This window comes from Meleagris gallopavo, chromosome 5 (genome assembly GCF_905368555.1).
Source record: "Meleagris gallopavo chromosome 5, MGAL_WU_HG_1.1, whole genome shotgun sequence".
Classification (NCBI taxonomy): Eukaryota; Metazoa; Chordata; class Aves; order Galliformes; family Phasianidae; genus Meleagris; species Meleagris gallopavo.
In genome coordinates, this window is record NC_139408.1 from 6,799,205 (window position 1) to 6,820,744 (window position 21,540).

Here is a 21,540-nt window from a genome sequence, read left to right on the forward strand (position 1 = left end):
TCAAATGTCCTGCCTTTCTTACCATACTCTTGCTGTATTTATTGCTGCTTATCTTCATTTTGACCTAAAGTGGTTGAATCATAATCTATACTCTGATTTTATTTATTTATTGTATCATAATCTGGAGGAATGTTTGAGCTTTTTTGTTGGATTAGGATTCTGTAGTTACTGGATCATGTAAATGATAATTAAATGCTCAATTTTCCAGTGCATACCAGTATTATGTCCCAGGTTAGAGGTAAAAGCATTTTCAAGATAGACCTGGAAACTACAGATGAATAAGAAGCTGAAGTAGGTGATGATGTGCAAAAATCTTTTTTTTTTTTTTTTTTTTTTTTTTTTTAACAAAAGTGGAAGAAATGGTTGGTTTTAAATTGTTCAAGAAATATTTTGTATTCACATCTGATGCAGTCTGGGCACTAAACTATACCCAGGTTCTTTATGGAGAGTGTAGTATAGGTGGTTCAAGAAACTGCTCTGGGGCTTCTGTCTTCACAGAGCACATAGCATATATACTTGACTTGTTTTTTGCAGCACTACAGCAGTTGTAGCTGTTCCAATCACCTTGACTGAACATATATTTCTTCCTATTTCTTCATCATATTATCAGAAAGTGTTTTATGCTATTTGACCCATTCTTTCATTACAAGAAATATAATTAACACATTTAGCTATAAATTGTGAAGCTCAAGTAATGGTTTTTAATTTTCTAGGTTACTTTTTCTGGAGTAACATCTTTGTAGAAAATCTTGATGATTCAACCTTCTGATTGTGGTTACATAAGTTTAGAGTGTGTTTGTGATCTCTTACCCTGATTTGCTGTCTAGTCTTGGCTTCAGTGTTGTGTCCTATATTTGGGTCCTGCTGATAGGTGTGATACGTAACTATACTTAGTTTCATCTCAGTACTGTCTTTCACAACTGCTGAATGCGCTCCAACCATGCACAGATGGCCTTGGTTCATGTTACACATTTTATCTTGTCTTTATGCATGCCATGAAGACTTCCAAAGTCTTAAACAACTGTTGTGTGTCAATCAGCCACTTTTTTTTTAAGCAGGCCATTTTCTGTGTACTGTACTATCCTGTACTTATCTGAGCACTCTGTCTGACCTGTTGGCAGGATTGGTATTTTTTTCCTTCTCCTTGTTCACACTGGTGTGTGATTCACTGGGTCTTACATGGGTACTGAGTATTGAAGTTCCAACATAGGATATTTCCCTGTCAGTCAGTGCTGCAGACATCACTGGGGCTGCATATTTGATAAATGTGAGTGCAGTAAAATTTTTTACCTTATTTGTGATTTGACGTTGAATTAATTCTCAATCATTGATTATATAACATGTTGAACTCTAGTTTATATTGATGATGGATTGCTTATGTAAAAGTGTGTTGGCAATAATACTGTGCTTGTAAAGGGAGCAGGGGAGTGATTACATGATTGGTTACATTTAGCATAGGAAAATAGCAAATTACAACAGCATAACAGGTGCAACGATCTACCTGACTGAGTAGCTTTCACTGCTGGCTTTTGTTGTTGAGAGAATCTTCTCCTGCCTACAAGTCTGCTGTTGTACCCTGGGTGCTTGAAGTTGAGTTCAGGAAAGTCTTCCCCTATCATGGTGTATGGGTTAGAGACATGCTGGAGAAGGCCTGTGGGCTGTCCATTGGGAAAAGCTTGTAATGAGATGGGGAGGAGTGTTTGGCTGTAATGGAAACCTAGCTGCCAAGGGTAAAGACTTCTGGTCTAAAGGACTTAACTCTTCACATAGTTTGAAGCAGATTTGCTGGCAGTGTGATTGAGAATGCATAGCTGAGGTCAAAGGATTGCCTACACAGACATACAGAAATAAATCATGCTTACTTATAAGGATTCCTTCTTTTTGTTATAGTACTACAAAAGTTATTTAAGTCTGTAAGACCATACAGCTTAATACATAGGACTTAAGTTAAATTGATGGTATTTGATGACCTGTGGAGACTGGTACCTGTTTTTCATTTCTAGAGATTTTAGAAGCAGACAAAACAAGAATTGCAATTAATCATCTGTTCCAAGGCAGAATAACAAATCACATGATTTCTTCAGATACCTTTCGGTTCTGTTTGTTGATGTATATATTTGATTAAAATATTTTCAAAAATATCAGAGACGAAGGTTATCGCAGCTTAACTACTAAAGATGCTAAGCTTATAGGTAGTTCAGTATTCCATAGTTTGAAAGTGTGTTTTGGCATTTGATTGGTAAGTACTCCTTGCTTTGCGTAAATTAGTGCTATGTTTATTTCCATGGTCTCTTGTACAGTTGGGCCTCTAAACCTCAGCTGAGATCAGGAAGCTGTGGAAAAAAAATAGATAAAGTTGTTCAGTTGAAAAAGAACAGACAGTTCACATAAGTTACAATCCTCCCGCTGCTGCTGTACATGCAACTGTAATTGAGTAGCATGCTGCAAACTAGTGCAGATAAAGGCAACTCTGTAGCTGGATTCTTATGTTAGCTGAAAAGCTGACATAATCAAAAGGTGTTTTATTTCCAGGCAGAAAAGCATTGCCTGTAATAGGGAAATGAACCATTATGGGGTAATATTACAACTGGGTACTTTAAGCAAGCAGTTCCAGTCCTGCTATTGCATAAAGCTTCCAGATGCATGATGAACCATAGAACTATGGCACTCTTCTAAAGTTTGTTTTGTTTTGCTTTTTTTGTTTGTTTGTTTTGTTTAAAAATCCGCAGATATTTCTTTGTCTTGTTTTAAGAATTTATTTTATTATTATTATTGGGGTGTTTGTCTCTGGTGTATTAAAATCTGTAGAAAACGAGATGTAATTTTTAGGAATAGGCAAAGCTTTAGGAGCTCTCGCTCTTTAAAGATGCTTAGAAATATGTAAATAATTACGTAACCAGAATAGTTCCTGATAGGAATTTGGTAATTGAAATAATTTGTTAGCTATTAAAAAAGAATTTGTACTTTTCTTTCAGTAAATTTCTAGGAATAGGATAATACATATGGCAGGTATTTATAAATAAATATCAAAATTCCTTGACTTTGGAAAAATACTGTTGAGTCCAAATAGTGTAAACAGAATGTTTTTTTTATCTTGGTAAGCCGGCATCTTCTAAAAAAACCAGTAATTTGCTGGAAAATAACAAATTTATTCCTATACAATTACTGAGTGCTGGAAAAGAGTAAGTATTCAAAATCCAGCTAAAAAATGCACATACAAAAGACTTAATGCATACAAAGTAAAGATTTGGTCTGTAGACAAACTTTTTGCTGTGTTTTTCTTTATAAAAACTGCACTATATCAATTTTTATGAACTACTGCTTGAAATTTTAATACTAACTGCAAAAATTCTTACTGCCCTTTTCTCTCCAGTCACAGGTGAATCATCATTCATCTACTAATAATGAAACCTATCAAGAAAGATTGGCACGATTAGAAGGCGATAAAGAGTCTCTCATACTGCAGGTATGTTTTAAAGAAAACATTGTCTATGTAGTTGATATTCAGCGAATAAAAGCTGAAGTGATAGCGTGTTTTCTGTGGTACAAATGTTAACAGGTCAGCAAATGTAAGTTATATTTAGTCAGGAGTTAATTTATTATTTGTTTAATTAATATGTTTTGTCTAATGGTGAGGTAACTGAGTGGAGGAGAAGGGAGTAGCAGCAATAAGAAGAATGACTAAGGAAGTGTTATTAATTTTTTTTCCATGGTGTTAATGCTGCTGTAGAAGATTTCATACTAGGTTTGCTAGGTTATGCTAATTACCTTTTAGATTCTGCATGCCACTTTTTTTTTTTTTTTTTAATTGAATTGAATTGAAAGACGGAAATTCTTCAAGAGGGAGAAAAATTAAACATATTGTATGCCATCAAGTTCCTAGACAACACGCCATCCCTTACTTTCTTCTCCATAAAAGTCCTTAAAATTCAATTAGGAAAAGTGTGCCACATAAGTGTTATCATTCCTCTGAGTGGCTTGTCTCTTCATGCTACCATTTATAAGAATGGATAGGTTGGAATATGAGAAGCTACTTAGCACCTTGAGAAAAGAGATTCAAAAGCAAGATAACACACCCCATATAGTGTCATATGGATGTGGTTTGGTCATTACTGGAGGATTTGTAAATCTCAGGAATAAAAATCAGAAATTGAATGTTTTTGATAAATCACAGATGGATAGAAGTGATGTTTTTCATACTTGTATGTTGTATACAGAAGTTGCTCTGCATCATCAAAAAGATTAGGGGACAGTGAAAACAGAGAATTTAAAAAATGACAATAAAAATGCAAACTTCTTCCAAGTTTCCCATTTCTCAATTTACCAAGCCAATCTGTTTTCAAATACATTTCTGTCCCACATATGTTTTCTTCCTGGGAAAAATGCATGTTGTACAAATAATTTTTTTTTTTTTTTTTTTGCTTGAATATCCTCTCTGGAATTGCACTGCAAGATTTTAAAAGTGAAGCTGGATGTTCTTTAAATGGTTTTGCATATTTATTCACTTTGCACTTGTGAAAGCACATCATAAGAGTATGTGTATATGTGTATGCACACATTAAAAAAAAAAAACTTGAATAAACTGGGTAGGTGTTCTCTTTTCTGTTGTTAGTTTCTGTGAGTATATTTTATCTTTTATGTTCTTTTCACACTTGCGCTGTTTACTAAGCAGAATTCTCACAGTTGTTAAATAAACAATAAATTGTTTGTAAGACCCACTCTTAAGCTTAGTTACAATTACATGAAAACTGCCATTACAAAGTAAAAATTAAACAAAACAAATCCTGAGTGAAAGACAAGTTTTTCTGGTTGGAACTTAAATGTTTATATTTTCTTAATTCCTGTTTTTTTCTAATACGGGAAACAGCATCGCAACTAATATTTATTAGATCACCTTTTATGGATCAAGCTGTAATTAAGTGAAGCATATTGATTCTATTTTGAACAAACAACTTTTCATACAGTACACTCATTTCTCACACTTGCACGCATACACATAATTGGAGCAACAGTGAAGAGACCAAACCCAGCTGTTCATTCAGAAGCATAGGGTTCTATTAAAGTATTTGTGGCCTTGTTCCTGAAGGGGTCCTTTGTACCCTGTGTCATCACATATACATACGTATATACACATTTTGGTTATAGTTCAAGCCACACAGCCAGCTGTTTATGGTCATTGTGCACTGGTGGACTTCTCATGGAGTTAAAATTCTCTGGCAGTTGAACATCAATAACAAAAATAAGAGGATGCAAAGCTACAGAATTGGGCTTGGTCCTGAGCTATCTGGTTCTTATTGTTTGTGTTTTCTCTGTTAGTTTGTTTTTCCTACAAATATCTTGTTTCTAAGATATTTTAAACCCTTATACCATTTTAAATTTGGCCAATTGTTCAGAATAGAATCACCAAGGTTGAAAAAGTCCTCCAAGATCATCCAGTCCAACCGTCCACCTATTACCAATATTTCCCACTAAAGCATGTCCCTCAGTACAATGTTTAAATGTTTCTTGAACACAATATACCCCATTATTACAGATATTCTAAGAAAACATATTACCCAGGGTCTGACTTCTGTATGTGCTGCACTGCTAAGGCAAGATGGACTTGCTAGTGCAATGTACACTGACTGAGGCTGTACTCTGTGTGCTGCTTACTGATTCCCAGAAGAGACTGGCAGGTGTGATCTTAAATAGAGGGGAAAATATGAGTTCAAAGTAGCTAATGTGTCTCAGCCTAACATTGGAATATCCAACAGAATGTTTCTAAAGCTAAGCTTTTACAAAATGGCTTTGCAGGTCACATTTAATACACAGAACTTTTCTTGCAGGTTACAATACTGGGTTGAACTTTACCTGACTCCCTCTGTCAGGCTTGTTTTCTTTCTCTGGAAACTGCATTAGATTGAAGGAGGGGCTTCAGCTTGCTGCTTCTTGCTTTCTGACCTCTCAGGGTTTTCTGTGTTCCATTATCCTTGTAATGTGAGCAAAATAAAAAAAAAATTGGTAAGCAACAAACTTTCTTGTGTGGAGTTATTTTCTCCCCACCAGCTCAGATGTGTCTTAGTGTGTTTCTGGACAAGAGTGGCAAAATATCATGATCTCCCCTCCACCTGCTCCTTCCTGTCTTCCATTGTCCTGTATCCATTTGTGCTCTTCTCTAGGACCAGCTGATTTTAAAGGCATAAGAATAAAACACTCTCCTTTTCTGCATTCCTCTCCCAGCTAGACTTGTCATTATGCTTGTAGGTAAAAACAAAAATTGATACTTATTGATTTTAAGCAGAGGTACTCCAGAGTGAGTATGTGAGAGCATAGGTAAATTTTTGTTAAAACATTTTAGAGTTTAAAAACCTGATATGGATTTCTTTTTTTGATTGAGGTAACATTTTCTAGTGTAATCAAAGTTGTCTGTGGTGGAAACTACTTTTATATAAATTAATAACAAAAATAATACATGGAGTGTATGTGCAGCTTAACATAGGAATTAACATTGCTTTTTCACATCTTTCTAATGTTGTGCTGCATCTAATTTTCCTGAGCTTCACAAGCCACTATTCCCACAGTTCTTTACAAGTATAGCTTATTGTTTCTTTTTCCTGGGATTTGTTGTCTGTATCTCACTTCTTTTGATTTCATGTTTTGGCTTGCAAAACCTGGGAATTTTTTTTTTTAATACAACTTTGCCTCTGCTAAAACATGCCTTTTACTTACTGCATTCTTTGTAACTTCGACATGCTTTGTTATAGGTAAGCTATTTTTCTGCTCTTGTAAGAAGTCAATTTAATCGGTTAGCTTCCAGATGAGCAGTTTTATCATTTACCAGCTTAGGGAAACAAAGTACTAATAGAACCTGAAATAGCAATGTGTGTTTCGATACCACTTAAAATATTTTCAGTATACTGTGTTCTTGTTTAATGCTTTCTGATTGTTCGACTTGTATGTGAACTGACTCAGGCTACCTGTAAGTAGTCTTCTAGCTCTTCTAGAAATGTTCCTCTATATACTTAAAAACAAAACAAACAAACAAACAAACAAAAAACAAAACAAAAAAACAAAAAACTATTTAAGCGGGCAGGAGTTGAATCAAACTATGTACGTGAGAATAGTGTTGCCTATTCCAATAGAGCAAGTTTTGAAAGAGTATGAAACAACTGAGGACTTTAAAAGGGAATTCACTGTAAAAATGTGCATTTGAATGTTCATTGTAATGTTCATTGTATAAGAAGATAATTCAAACTTATTTACTGTCAGTTCAGTATCATTGTGTTTCTCTTCTCTTATTACAGGTGAGCGTTCTTACAGACCAGGTAGAAGCTCAAGGAGAGAAAATACGGGACTTAGAAATCTGTCTTGAGGGGCATCAGTTGAAACTGAATGCTACAGAAGAAATGCTTCAACAGGTAAAGATCTAGATTGGAAAGGTTTTTGCATAATCTCCTTTGAGAAAGACGAGAATGTACATTCTCTGTTTGACTGCATGTGGGAGTGCCTTTGGTAGCAAGAGAAAACAGAAAAAGAATTGCCTCTCTTTATTGTTCTCTTGCTACTTTGCAAACTACTTTTTTGCAATAAATATTTCTTTGTTTTCCTGTTGCAGAAATGTTTTATTGGCTGGTTGCATAATGTCATATGTGGCAGCATGTAAAATGAAACTATTTTGTATTATTTGTACTGTGCTGACAAACTAAATTTGGATGTGGTTGAGTAACTGGTTAGACAGGTTATGTGTACCTACTATATGTAGCAGTTACAGAATGAAGTTGTTTTATTTAAATAGTTTCAGTTTTTTATATCTTTAAAGCAGAACAATTAGTGCATTGAAATGAATTATTGTATCAAATTTGGTTCTATAATGATTTTTGCTTTATTTAGGAGTTTTTCCTTTATTCTTGAAAAATCAAAAAGTATATGAAGATACTGTTCATTATTTCAATCAATAATTTCAAGCTACGTGGTTTAATTTATTGGTGTTGTTTCATTATATATATTGAGGAGAATGAATGGATAGTAAGTATCTTACATTTCATCTTACTGCAGAGCTGACAAGTCTGTGGGCATGAAAGAACTTTTCATGTGCAGTCTTAGGTCTCTATCAAGACAAGTTACTACATATGCATATAATCTGCTGGTAATACAGTACATGAATATTGAAAATAAATTTAAAACTATAAATGGCCTTTAAAATCTAGACCAGGAATGTGCAGGATGTAGTGTTCCATCTGGTAAATTTGTATCCTAAACCTCTTGCTCTTCACCAAAAGAAAACAAAATTGGTCTGACACAACTGTTGCAACCCAAAATGCTTACAACTGAGAAAAGTTTTATTTTTTACTTAAAGGAGGGGACATTTTAGAAAATATAACCAGTAGATATGTTTAATTTAGATATCTGAAGTGAAATTCAAAGAACACTAACTATTTAAATTATGGAAACGTTTTCAAACTTCAGGAAGATGGAGTAGAGTGTAGAAAGTTCCTGTTCTAATCTAAACAAGATCTTGTTAGCCAATGGTTTCCAGTGTTTTGTACAAAAGCCCATGGCAGTTAGCAAATAAATGAATGATATTAATGTTGACATTATGTTTTTCCAGTTTAAAAAAAAAAAAAAAAAAAGCTTTCTGGTCTTTCAAGGGCAATCAAACAGTATTTATTTTTACAGTAAACTAACTTGTTTGTAATAAGAAATAATCATCCAGTCCTTACTATGGGTATAGATAGTCTTGCTTTCCAGGCAGGCTTCTGTTATTCTCTTGAAGTGTATTGTAAATCCAATCTTATTTGGATCTACTTGTTTTTTTAGAATCTATTGATTTTTACCTTTGTGAATTTAAGTCAACTGCTGCTTCTAAATAGGAAAATGAATGAAAATAATTGCCTTTCGTTGGGAAAATTTTAATTATTATTATTTTTTTTAATAGAACTAAGCTAACTGCAGTATATAGTATAAGTAGGCACAGCATACTTGGGAAGCAGTATATGTGAGTCCAGGGTAAGCCATATCTTTTGAATTTGGGAACTATAAGAAATGTTAAAAAATTCTGTCCCCAAAATGCTACACTGAAGACTAATATACTTTATTCAGATAATTTAATGAAGTTACATAAAAACATATCTGGTGGTACCAGAACAGAAGGGCGTGCAATGCTCCCCTGCAAAATAGTTTTTGCTAAATCTATGCTAGCAGAGACTTGCCCACTTTGTATGGGTGGGGTTACTGGCTAAAATCCTTGTGGCTTATGATTTATGCAGCTGTTTTGAACTCAGCTACAAAGCTATCATGGAAACTTCTCAAATGCAGATAGAACAAACTTTATCTGAATTACATAAAACGGCTGTTCAACATTTAGAGTGGGCATCTTAAATGCTGAATAGCAGCAACAAAGATTACAGGTTCTTTGGTGGAAATTGTGATTCTTCATCTCTCCTAAGAGGAGTGAGCAATAGTTCTTACTGAAAACATAGAGGAAATTAGTTGATATCATCTAACAGTTTCCTACTAAAAAAAAAAAAAAAAAAAAAAAAAAAAAGCTTCATTATATTCTGTTCTTTTTCTTGTCCTTAAACCACATGCTTCTACAACTTTTTTTGTATTCACTTTCATGCTTACCATAATCTTGGCCCAGTGACTGGGTAGAAAGCAAGGAGGGTTATAAAAAGAAGGGGATGTTCAGCTTTTTTTTGTTGTTGTTGTGTTTTTTTCCTCTGTGTTACTGAATTGAACCAGCTCACAGAAGAAGTCAAGGTAGGCGTGGATGCACATTTGACCTAGGTTTTTATAAAGCTACAGCTGAAGAAAAAATCACCTGTATGTTTCCCTGACTTGTAATACCACAGTATCAAACTCAACATCTTGCTTATGTAAGAATACTTGCACTACTACAGACTCTAAGAAACAATGTTTTCTGTCTTGAAGGCATTTTGCAATTTCTTTAAAACAAAGTAGATGTCTCGTGAAAGTTAATGGCAAAACTTGATATCAGTCCTTAGGTATCCTTGTATTATGCTCTAAGAAAAATGTCTCCTTGTCCTTCAGTCATACTCAAAGATAATAGAAAACTTTCTGGAGGCTGTCTGGGAACAAGACCCCAATTTGGTCTCTCTGAATTGCCTTCCAATTTTGCCATCACGTCTTACCATCAAGGTTGTAAAAGATATGGAACTGCTGTGAATTGTTAGCTCCCTTGCAACTTAGACAGAAAAGAATTTGTCTGAATAATAAAAAACAATCATACTTCTAGAATTATCTTTAAAAAAAACACTTATACTATGACAGTCCATTTCTAATATGTTTGTACTGTGTACAAATTGTTGAACATGATTGGAAAGCAAAAGTAAATTTTGCTCTATAAAGTAGCTTAAACTGGCCCATATCACAAAGCACCAGCCATGCGTAATGTAAATGCATCGGTGCTTTGAAATTAGTGTTGTTGTTCTTGTCAGCTGAGCTAGTTCAGTTTGAAAAGTCTGCACTTACAGATTTCACCTCTACAGTTTACGTGCATTTGGTATAGTAATTACCACAAGTAAAAACACTCTTTGCTATTTCTGTTCTGCACTTGATTGGTTTACCAGATACTAGTTGCCACTGAAGCTCTCTGTTTGTTTTGCCAAAATACTGATCTGTGTGGCAGTGTCTGTCTTGTATCAGACCTGCACCAAATCCTGAAGGTCTGGTCAGATGGCTGCATTGCATAAACCTAATTGTCTTCCATCAAGTAAATTCTGTTGCAGAGTACAAAGGACTTGGCCTTAGGGTTCTTTCTGTCTTAAACACATGGAAACTAAAATTATTAAATGCAAACAGGAATTAATTTCAGTGCTTTCCTTCTTTCTGATGTAATTTTATGGCCAGCTTCTACCTGGGTGTACATATCAGGTGAATGTGTGCTAGACAAAGACTTGATGAGGCACAGTGGAAACTCTTTAAAAAGCACTGGATTAAAGAAATGCAAGGAGGGGCTATAAAAGAGTAAAAGCTTGAATTAAATGTGTTTTAGTGTGTACCTGTTCTGGTTTTCTGTTTTGTACTCAAAGAAGCAAGAATCCTATCTTTTTTGCACGGTTCAAATCTGGTATATATGTTTGCTTCTCAGGAACTTTGCTGGCTGGCAAGGTTCATTCCTTCAGCTTTCCATTGTCTGAGTTATCTGATCTTATATGAATTTCAGCACTTGTTTATAACATGCAGTAACTTCTTGCCAGCTGCTGGCTTAGTGTTTCAGAGTTTGAAATGTGCTCTGTGCTGCTCTAGTTATAAGGCTTGAGATTTTTAGAGTGTGCTCTCAAGTGCAGCTTATCTATACAGGTGAGCAATACACTTTGCTATTTAACAGTTACATGCACATCTGCTTGTCAAATGTACGCAAAGGACTGTTCAAACTGTCAGTGCGCTGGGAAATTCTTTCTGTTGCTTAACTATATAATAGACAAATGATGAATTGGAGGGCTGTAATTCACTCTCGGCTACTGACTTGTACCATTTCATAGCAATTACACGTGTACATTGCTGTCAGCTGTGTTTTCAGTTAAATATCTTATTTCCACCACAGCTAACACACAGCACTTAGAAAGTACGGTCTTCTCTGGCAGTGGTTCTTGCTGAATTTTGCTTATCAGGTAGGTGGGTCTGCCTCTCTCAGCTCCTTTAATGAATATGAGAATTAAGACATTTTTGAGTGTTGTATTTTGTACAAGTGCAAAATGGGATTTTGGGGTGTTTTTTGTCTACTTGACTAAAATCCTATTTATGATTTATGAATCAGTGTAGCGTGATCCTTTTTTTCTGTTTTGGAGACTGCTAAGTATCCTGTAATTTACTGTGCTTGCAACAGACAGCGTAGAACAGTGCAGTGCTTCTTTCTAAATTATTTTCTATCATGTTAAATTTTATAAGGAGCTTTGTAAGAAATATGTATTTCCAAGCCAACAAAATCTGAAAGTGACACACATTACATGCTTCAGTTTCACTGAGAATATTGAAAAAAAAGCATGATTAACTAAAAAGTATACAGTGTGAATTTTAAAAATACAGTTGTTTGGAAGTAGTTTGGCATTGATCCATCTGATATACATGGATTGCAGGTTCTGCAAAACCATCTTTGTGACTATCTTACTTTAAAATAGTTTTTTCCTTAATTTTTAAAGTTGATTTTTCAAAAAAAAGAACTTCAGGAAAATAAATTATACTTACAGTACTTATGAAATGAAATGAAAAACAAGTAACGTGCTTATTATACATAAGATTTCATAGAATATATTCTATTGTTGTTCTGTACATCTGATCTTTAAGATCCTCCTAAAGCTACTACAGCCAAATTACTATTTTCCCTCTCTTATATTATCTTTTTTTGCTTTAAAACCAATAACATAAATTTGTATTTTCTTTTCTTACAATTCATATTTATTCTGGATGGCTTCATGTTGCATCATACCACTGAAATACACTATAATTTCTCTGTAGCAAAATGGGTCACATTCTCTAATGAGTTGTTCTCTGTGAGCATCTGCTTGAAGAGGAAAATAATTACTTCCAGATGTTCTATCCATTTCAATAGGGGACATTTACTTAAAATGGCACTTTCTTTCAAAGCAGAAGTTAGACGCTCTAGATGCAAGATGATGCAAGATAAATTGTCAGCTGTTTTAAATCAGTGTAAATCCACTGAAAAGAAACCAGGGATAGCTAGCTATATTCTCTATTTTAAGGCAAGAGATTTATGCCAGTTTACAAGAGATAAGGATCCATCTTCAGAACAAACTAAGATTTTGAGTTTAAAAAAATCAATAAATAGAAGCTGCCTTCATGCTCAGTCACACCAGGTAGCACCTTACTATTCACATGGAGCTGCTGAACTCAGGAGAGGACTGAGTATTACTCTCTGTGGCACAAACAAGTTTAATTTAGGAGCCTATTGAAAAACTAAGCATTAATACCAGACAGTACCCTCAAAAGAGCTCTATTGTTGAAAATGTCTAGATGGGTACTGTCTCCTTGACTTATTAAGAAATCTTCCCCTTGCATCATCAAATGCTACATCAATGTCAAAGAAAAAAAGAGTAGTCTAAATGTTATTTCAGTTCAACAGTGAATAGAGCCTGTCAGGCTAAAGTCATCCCATTCTGCCAGCTTCTTTGATGTTGAGTCCCTATTTCCATATACAAATTCTCATTTATAGCTGTATGTTAATCTCTACAAGTCTTCTGTGTTACCAGCTGCACAGAGCCTATCCCAGTCTGAGCTGGAATATTCCTTTGGAATTTGTGCAAGATAGTGGAGATATAGTCCTTTATTCCTGGAATGTTAAGGGTTGTTTTTTTTTTTTTAAATAATTGTGTTTGTAATCATATTTGTAGAATTTAGCTAGCTCTGGGATTTCACTAGGTGACTGATTTTTAGAACTGAATGATTTTGATTGCTACTTAACTTATTCTGTTCAAGGTCAAAAAAAAAAAGGGGGGTGGGGGGATGGGGCGGTGGGCTATATTTGTTTATTTTCCCACCCATACACAAATACCATTGTCAGTGTCAGCAGGAGTGGGCATGACGCTAGGAATAGTGGGTGGCTTAGATAACTGATGTTGTAATGCAGTTGCGAGTTTAGTACCATTTCTAATTTAGGCAGTATTCCCCAGCAGACTAAAACAATTTACATGTAAAGCGGATTTCGGTTCCAAGTGAACTTTAACGGCATCATTTTTAAAATAATGTTTGTGGCTTCCTTGGCTCCAAAGGGTAATATACAACATATTATATAGCTTGTGTAAAAGGAAGAAATGAGAAAAGGGTACTTATCAAAAGGGCAGTTCTTGAACTGTCAGTAGCATTAGATCCAGAATAACTATGCAAATTCTAAGTCACTTTCCGTGTAATCCAAAGCAGAATCTGCTGAAATTCGTCAGTATGCTTCATATGACCAAAACATCAATGTCAGTTATGAATTACCATCAAATTAAAAATACAAAATAAGCTAAAAATTAGTATATATGAAGACTGCTCTAAAAATGCCTCCTATTTTATTACGTTGGCTCATGACATCAGAGGCAGATTTTGGTGGGATGACAGTAGAGATTGTTGCTGTGTGACATATGGCAGCAGAGGGACAGTCTGACAGAATAGTGTCTGACATGGAAGTGTGGGAGGAGCACAAGTGTATTACTGAATTCCTCCATGAAAAAAAATTGGTACTCACTGATGTTCATCAACACTGGCTGAATGTTTATGGAGACCAAACGGTGGATGTTGTCAAAGTGAGGTGCAGCGGGTAGTGCATCTGAGCAGCAGCAACAGTGATGTGAAGGACAAGATACATTCTGTGGCTTTGGGAGAAAACTGTCTCTATTCTGAAACCTAAGATCTTTCACCAAAAAAAAAGTTAGGCACTTGGAATGTTAGATATTGAATGGTTCAGTAAGACTTAAAGTTCTGAATGGATTTCTCATTTTGAAATTAGAGATCAAGTGAGGCAATTTTGGATAGTATATTCTGGTTTTGACTTTCTTGGAAACTGAAAGTTGCAATAAAGGTGAATGTGGAATGTTTTCCAAAGATGGTGATATCATATCCCCCAAGCATGCCTATTTCTGCAATCTGAAAAATGAGCTCAGGACTCACAAGCATGGTCAGTTGTTTTCTAGTTTATGCTGTTAGTCAGTTTAGACATTGCACTTAGGTTCCACTTACGTCACACCATTTCTCATTCAATACTGTTCTCTCAAAAGTTAGCATTCTTGCGAAGTTACTAAGTGCTATACAGTATTAAATTTTCAAGTACTGTTAGCATGACAGCAGAAATGTTGCTTACCATTGGTACTCAGTTTTGGTTCAGTGCTTGTGCTTCAGTACATCCTGTGCTGAATAACATGTGATAAAATGTTGTAGAACTTTGCATTATAATATTAAAACATGGCTTAGTCTGAGTATTTTAGAAAGTAGTCAATCATTCTGTAATGTGTCATCTGAAGGTCTTTATGGCATTATGTAGCATTGTGTTAGTTCAGCCTTAGTACTGTTTTCTGATTTTGTGTTTTGCACAGAGATTGACTCTGCGCCAGACGTTGTGTTGAAGTGAGGAGGAGGACAGTGGTTTAGTGATTAACACAGGAGAACACGTAGGTGAAAATAACTGCAGAGTTTGAGAAACATACAGTTCAAACAGTTCAGAGTATATACAACATGAGTACAACATGAGGAGAGGGAGAGAGAAATTTGCTTTCATGTGAACTAGTTGATCAGTCTGAATTCTTTTAGCTACTTTTTCTACTTGCAGTAAATGATTATATCATTTCTACCTTGTAGTGTTAAGTGCTTTTTGCATGGTAAATTAGTAGTGAATGTGGCTTTTGAAGAAGAGAACCATTTTGCTTTTGTATTGAAAGTGTAAACAAAGGGGTAGAGACCTATGAGTTTGCCAGCAAATCATGCAGCATTCTGTCAGTGTTTAAATAAAAATAACTTGGGAAAATACTCTGTTTTGGTTTCAGGAGCTGCTAAGTCGAACATCACTAGAGACTCAGAAATTAGATTTAATGGCTGAAGTTTCCGACTTGAAGATTAAGCTGGTTGGCATGGAAAAGGAGCAGAGTGAATACGAAGAGAAACAGAACAAAGCTGAGGTGAGCTTCTTTCTTCTGTCTTTTTCATTAGTTTTTTTTGTCCTGTGTCTCTGGTCATACATCTGTTGATCTGGAAACAGCATGCAGTTTTCTCCTGTTCTTAGAGCGCGATCTGTACTCTTGATCCTGTGAATTCACTGAGGAATATGATTATGCATTTTTGGGATGTGGTTTCTTTTCCTCTCTCATTATGTTTCAGAGCTTGCTGTTTGGCTTTAATCAAGACACAAAGTCGATTTCAGCAGCATACTGTGTTTTTTTCCTTTCCACAGGCATGACTGTTTGAAGCCTATTGAATCTATTTCCATGTTTTCTGTGACAGAGAAGACTATAAGTTTAGCAGTATCAGGAATGCTACAGAAAATTGCATGCAGAGGCCCTCAGTAATTTTAATGCATTCATGGTGGTTGGGAGAGACAGGCAAGGAGCAGGGTATTTTCCTCAAATAATCCCTTTCCCTTGTGTTTACATAACAAATATTTAGTGGGGCAGAGGGTAGAAATCACTTCCACTGGAAGAAATTCGAATCATTTTTCTCCTTCAGAACTGGAAAGTTCTGGATATCAGAGCAGCTTTATTTTTCACCGTGTTAGCTAAGGAAAAGAGTATGAAACGGGAATAAAATGAACATCTATTTTTTTTATGGAGCACAGTTCCACAGAAATCTCTATGTAATGAGCAGCAGGTGGGAACTGAAGAGGGGTTATGGAAGACAGTATTTCAGATGAAGTGCCATCTCCTGTAGAGAGACCACATAGACTGGTAGGATTACCTGGCAGGAGAGGATTAGTAGGGCCATGAATTGGCCAAGATTTATACTTTATAACTGAAGAAAGACTTTGTTCCATGTTGTCTTAAAAGAAACTGTAATACAGGCAGTGTTAGAAAACAGTTTGCTCTCTGTAATGTTAATAGACATTTATCAAATATTCTTCTAAGTAATTTACCTGCAGTGACATAAGTTTGGGGTGTGTTTGTTTTTTGACTTAGTTGTCCTCTGAAGTTTTCTTTAGAGATTAAAAGATTGCTTACAGAGAGCATTTTCTGGCAGTTTGCAAGCCAGAGAGGCACCAGCTGCTGTTTTTGCCATCCATGGCCTTCTCATGCTCTTTCACCCATAATTATTGGTGTCCTGTGTACGGAACACCTGAGCAGTGTCATACTACCTGAAAATCTAAAAAGGTCTATGCGACATGTAATTGCTACAGGTGGGAGCCTGTTTTCAGCTGCTATCTTTCTGAGAGGCCTTTAGTACTTCCCATTACATCTTGAATACCAGGAAGAAGCTGTTTGAATTATTTCAGGATATCCACAGTCAGCCTAATTCCTGGAAAGCAACAAAGCTTTTCAGTGCATTTGCACTGACAGCATTTCTAAGTGCTAAGTGGGTCTGGGGCTGTGATGAAGGTGAGTCTGTGACCTGTGAAATTCTTCTGCTACTGCAGCAGGATGTGTAGCCTACCAGGATGGGAAAGTTTAGTTTTATGGGTCTGGAAGCCTTTGTTGTATTTTTAAGTGATAGGAAATGCCCTCTTGAGATGGAAAAGGATCCTAATCTAATGGAAAAGTTGAGAATCATTGTGTTAAATATTCTATGAATTATTGATAACCCCGAGATGTAATTAGATTTCTGGCCTGTTGAAAGTTGCAAGCCTACATATACAAAGCAAGGAAAATGAGTCTTGTAACTAAAAGTATAAGAAATAAAAAGCATTTTCAGTTTGCTTGTTGAACTCTTTTATACATTTATTTCATACTGCCATAAGTAGATGGTAATCCAATTTTTCAAGATAAACAGGGGGTTCAACTGAATGCTTACTTGAGTTCTAATGCTTTACTCTGTCTACTTCAGCTCCCTTTATTATTTATTTTTTTTAATTATATTTTGTTAATTCTCAATACAACCATAGTTTCAAACATCACAGGGAAATTTATTATTATATTTTCTTCATACTATTGGACTGCAAATGCTGCTTATGTTTCATGCTTTTAGTGTCATTTGAAATTCATTCTGAGCTTTCACTGCCTCACTATGACTTTCAAGTGAGTAATCTATTCTTAAGTAAGCAAAGAGTCTACCTTTAGTTTGGTCTTGTTTATGCATGCATAATAGTGCTGGGGTAACCTAATTTCTTGGGTGACACTGTTCTCCAAACTGATAGTGGCTGAGTGAAATTAATCTTCCTGTAATTGTATCTCTGAGTGTTGTGGCTACTTCAACAGGCTCTTACAGTGTCTAATATGTCAAACAAAATTGCAATTAATATTTTTATACAAGTGGAACAAAGCTGTCGGTGACAGAGCCTTTCTCTTATGTGCAGTTGGCTGATTGCTGCTTTCAAGACTAAGATTAGGATTGACAGAGGTGAGCAGAACAGTGATTTCATAGTTTTCTTACTATCAGAATAGTACTGCTTTCACCCTACCACATGTTACAGAGGCACCTTGAAGTCAAACAGTTTTAAGCTGCCTGTTAATTATAATTCATGGCTGACTCTGCCATTTCTAAGTATGACAGCAAGTTAATAAAAGTTTAAAACAAGATGTGAAATTGTGGAACAAGTCAGCTAAAACATACTTCCTTTGTACTCTTAATTTTATGTCAGCTCATTTCACAGCAGCTGTTTCCAGTCACATAGAATTTATCCATATAATTATTTTTCTGGTTGGTTTGAGGAGAAACAAAGCAAATTAAGATATTTTTCTAAATATTAATGAGTCTTAATCAGATTCATTTCTGTTTATCTTATGCAGCTGTGGTTTAGTTTTAGTTATAATTAGCAGCAAAGAGTTTGAGTATCTGGCTCTCAAAGGTATTTCAGGCTGAATGCCACTTGTCTTTGGCTCTTCAAATGCACATGCTAAATTTATAATGGCATTTAGTTATAACACAGGAGCCAGGAGAATAGCTACTTGTAAATGGATGGTCACACTCCTGCCTTTGTCACTTGAATTCCCTGTATGTGGAATAATGTTGTCTTGTTTGCTGCCATGGTGCTGTGAAGGTTTCTGAGATCCCACCTGACAGCATTTGCGTAACTTCTCTTACCTGAGGAAACTTAGAAATCTTAGAAATATGTTTCCTCAGTGTTAGCAAGTTTTGAGAGAGCAACACGATCAAGTGATTATCTGTAGCCCAGATGCTTGCCTTACCCAAACATGGGCAGTAGAGATGACCTATTGCTATCAGGAGGCCTCAAGAATAAGTGCCCATTTCAACTTGCTAACAGCCCTTATTCTCTCCTCCTATTTTTATTTTCATGTGGTAAGTTTTGTGGGTTTTGTTTTTTTTGTGCTGAGAATCTGAAGTTTGCTATATACTGTTGGAAAGCATTTTATGGCTGTTGCGTGGGCACTTATGATATAAATACCTGGTGCACAATTACTTGCACTTCAGAGAAATTTGAGTCAGCAAGCCAAGTAATTCTTCCTGGTCTCTGACACAGCACAGCTCTGTGGAGTTGATTGTGCTGCCTCAACTGAATCAAGTTTAAGACAGGGTTTTTAATATTAATAATTTATCATGCTGTGAAAGAATCTCACAAAAAGAGACTACATTTTCTCCTTGAAACTGGAAACAACTGTAAGACATACATTGCCTCTGGAGTTAGGCTTATGGAAAAGATTAAGTTATTCTTCACTGGGATAGTTTTCTGCCACTTGTATACTGCCAGGTGTTCCCTGAAGGAAGTCTGTGTGGATGCAGAGTGTTTCCCATTGCCTTTGTGAAGGTGAGGCAGAAAAGTAGCAGCAGTAGTTGTGGTTCTGAACTCTCTCACTGTGCTACAACCAGAGCAATTACCAGTCTGTACATCTTGTTTGACCAGCGGTTTAACATATCGCTTAATAGTGCTTTCTGACAAAGACAAGTGGTGCTTAAAAGAAAGGAGATAGACGTGTACCACAAGGACTCTGCTCCTCAGTGAGGTGTCTGATTGTGGAGATGATGCCAGAAGAGAAACAAATTCAAAGCATGGAAGATGGAAGGATTGTCAGATAGCGTTTAAATTATACATGAAGCAAGTATGAAGAGTGTTCTGCTTTGCAGTACTCTGATAAGAGGATGGATTAGCTGCAGGGATGCACTCCTCACCAGTATCCTGTGTTGCTGTGAAGTGGCAGTAGTACTGAAAATATAAGGGACATAGCTTCGTCTAGGTGAGCTGATATGAAATAAACTATCTTTTTCTTAACTATTCAGTTAAGAGCATATCAGCCTATAAAAGACTGGATGCTAGAGAGTTAGTGTGCAGGGGCCAAGTGCACCAACTAAACTTCTTGGTTTTTTTTAAGGAGTTTAATCCTCATTTAGGTGTGTAAAAGATTTGTTGGATGAGAAAAGTTGAGCATCAAATGTTGTGAGCCTGACTCAAAGTGATATGCATGAAGAGAAATATACGCAGCTGCTACTCTGATATTCTGAATTTCATTTTAAGCACAGTGCCCTTCAAAAATACTTAATAGATGTAAATTTATTTTAGCTAACTTATATGTAAGCTTTTGAAAGAGAATCTTTGTGAATATTTGAAGTAGTCTGTGGTTGCTGGTGCAGTCTGAGATTGAATAATTCAATACTTACCTGGTTGAAGTATTGCCCGATTCTTGTAGTTTATGCTCTGGCACTGTGCAGCCTTGAAGTTACTGAATCAGCAGAGTTGGGATTACAAGACTTGTATGTATGATGATGAAGAATAAAAATGTGTATATATACTTTGTCTTTTGTCCATTAAAAACTTTTTTAGTCCTGTGGGAGATGGATTAATCTCATTAAATTTAATTCACTTGGAAGAAATGAGAAGTCATGTATTGGTCTAGAACATAGATTCTGTTCTATTTAATCTGTAGCTTTATACAAAGCCCATTCACAGGTTTTACCAGAAAGGGGATACATTTTCTTTTTAGGTTGCCTCTGATATTCTTTCTGTATTTATCTGTGCTGCAACTGTACCAATACTTTCTTTGCATATTGTCTGCATTTTTATTTATCACATGTCTTTTTTTTTTTATTCCCATATTTTCAGTCAGTAGTGAACCTGATAAGTGAGCTACAGGAGCAGATGTGTAGACTGCAGCTGGAAATTAATAGTAGAATCCAAGAAAGAAAATCCCAAGATAGGAAATCCAGTGTGACACCTAATGGTCCTCAGTCTAGCCCAACATCAGTGGTACAGACTGTCAGCCAGAAGAATTGCTCTCAGTGTGATGTACGAGAGGTATACATTAGCAGCAGCCTGTGTATTGCCTCTTCTCTTGCAGAAACTAAATTATGTTAACCAGGGTTATGTTGTGAATTAGCGGCATTAATCATTCTGACTCTCATGAGTAGGAGTAAGAGAGAGGTGGTTGTCAAAATTACCAAAATAAAAACAAAAAAACTCAGACACCTTGCCCCCTCATCTTCTACCCAGTCACTAGGACAAATTTGGTCATCACTGCGCTCTTATCTACAAAAACAAAGATATCCATAAGAACCATCACCTCTCTCAGGTTTTATATTTGCATCTTATTTGTAGGTCTGTGCTACTGGTGTGGTTTTGTTGGTTGGCTTGGTATTCTCCTTCTCCGCCTTTTTTATTTTTCCCTTCACTGAGATTTGTTTGCTATGCAGCATGGTTTGATAGTTTGTTAACTTTCCTCATAATAACATCACTCTAACCAGTCCTCTGAACACTGATCATTATTCATTTCTGCATATCTAAAAGCTTAACACAGGTATAAAATGCAGATTCAGGTAAGTCTATCTGAAGTATATCCTATAAAAACTATCTCCTTGTGCCTGTAAAATAGCAGATCTGACACATTTTTACCGATTCTGACATCAGCAGTTATGAGAAAATTGTTCTTAAATTTACTTTATAGATCCTAGTTGTATTTGGTCAAAATCACACCACCTGTCAAAACAAAAGCTATTGTGCATAAACTGCTTAAATTG

The 21,540-nt window shown here is 35.7% G+C and overlaps 1 protein-coding gene and 1 long non-coding RNA gene across 5 annotated transcripts in view; one reads left to right on the forward strand and one right to left on the reverse strand.

The window, feature by feature from the left end:
- Nucleotides 1-21,540, forward strand: part of PPFIBP2 (PPFIB scaffold protein 2) — a 96,711-nt gene that overhangs the window by 43,514 nt on the left and 31,657 nt on the right. For 2 of the 3 annotated variants that reach the window (XR_014883353.1, XM_085224050.1), the window contains exons 4-7: nucleotides 3,374-3,466; nucleotides 7,284-7,397; nucleotides 15,477-15,608; nucleotides 20,630-20,821. Coding sequence is in view for 2 of the 3 variants with exons in the window: in XM_085224050.1 (XP_085080176.1) it covers nucleotides 3,374-3,466; nucleotides 7,284-7,397; nucleotides 15,477-15,608; nucleotides 20,630-20,821 (531 nt within the window). In the remaining variant the exon portion in view is untranslated. The remainder of the gene's footprint in view (nucleotides 1-3,373; nucleotides 3,467-7,283; nucleotides 7,398-15,476; nucleotides 15,609-20,629; nucleotides 20,822-21,540) is intronic. The other variant, XM_019615372.3, reaches the window with a different exon arrangement.
- LOC109367669 (uncharacterized) lies at nucleotides 308-20,634 on the reverse strand. 2 transcript variants are annotated; one of them, XR_014883354.1, is made up of 3 exons: nucleotides 20,188-20,634; nucleotides 5,851-5,968; nucleotides 308-2,333 (listed from the first exon to the last, which is right to left on the reverse strand). It is a non-coding gene; the product is annotated as an uncharacterized LOC109367669 (long non-coding RNA). The 2 variants fall into 2 exon arrangements; XR_014883355.1 differs by lacking the exon at nucleotides 20,188-20,634 and adding an exon at nucleotides 14,798-15,187.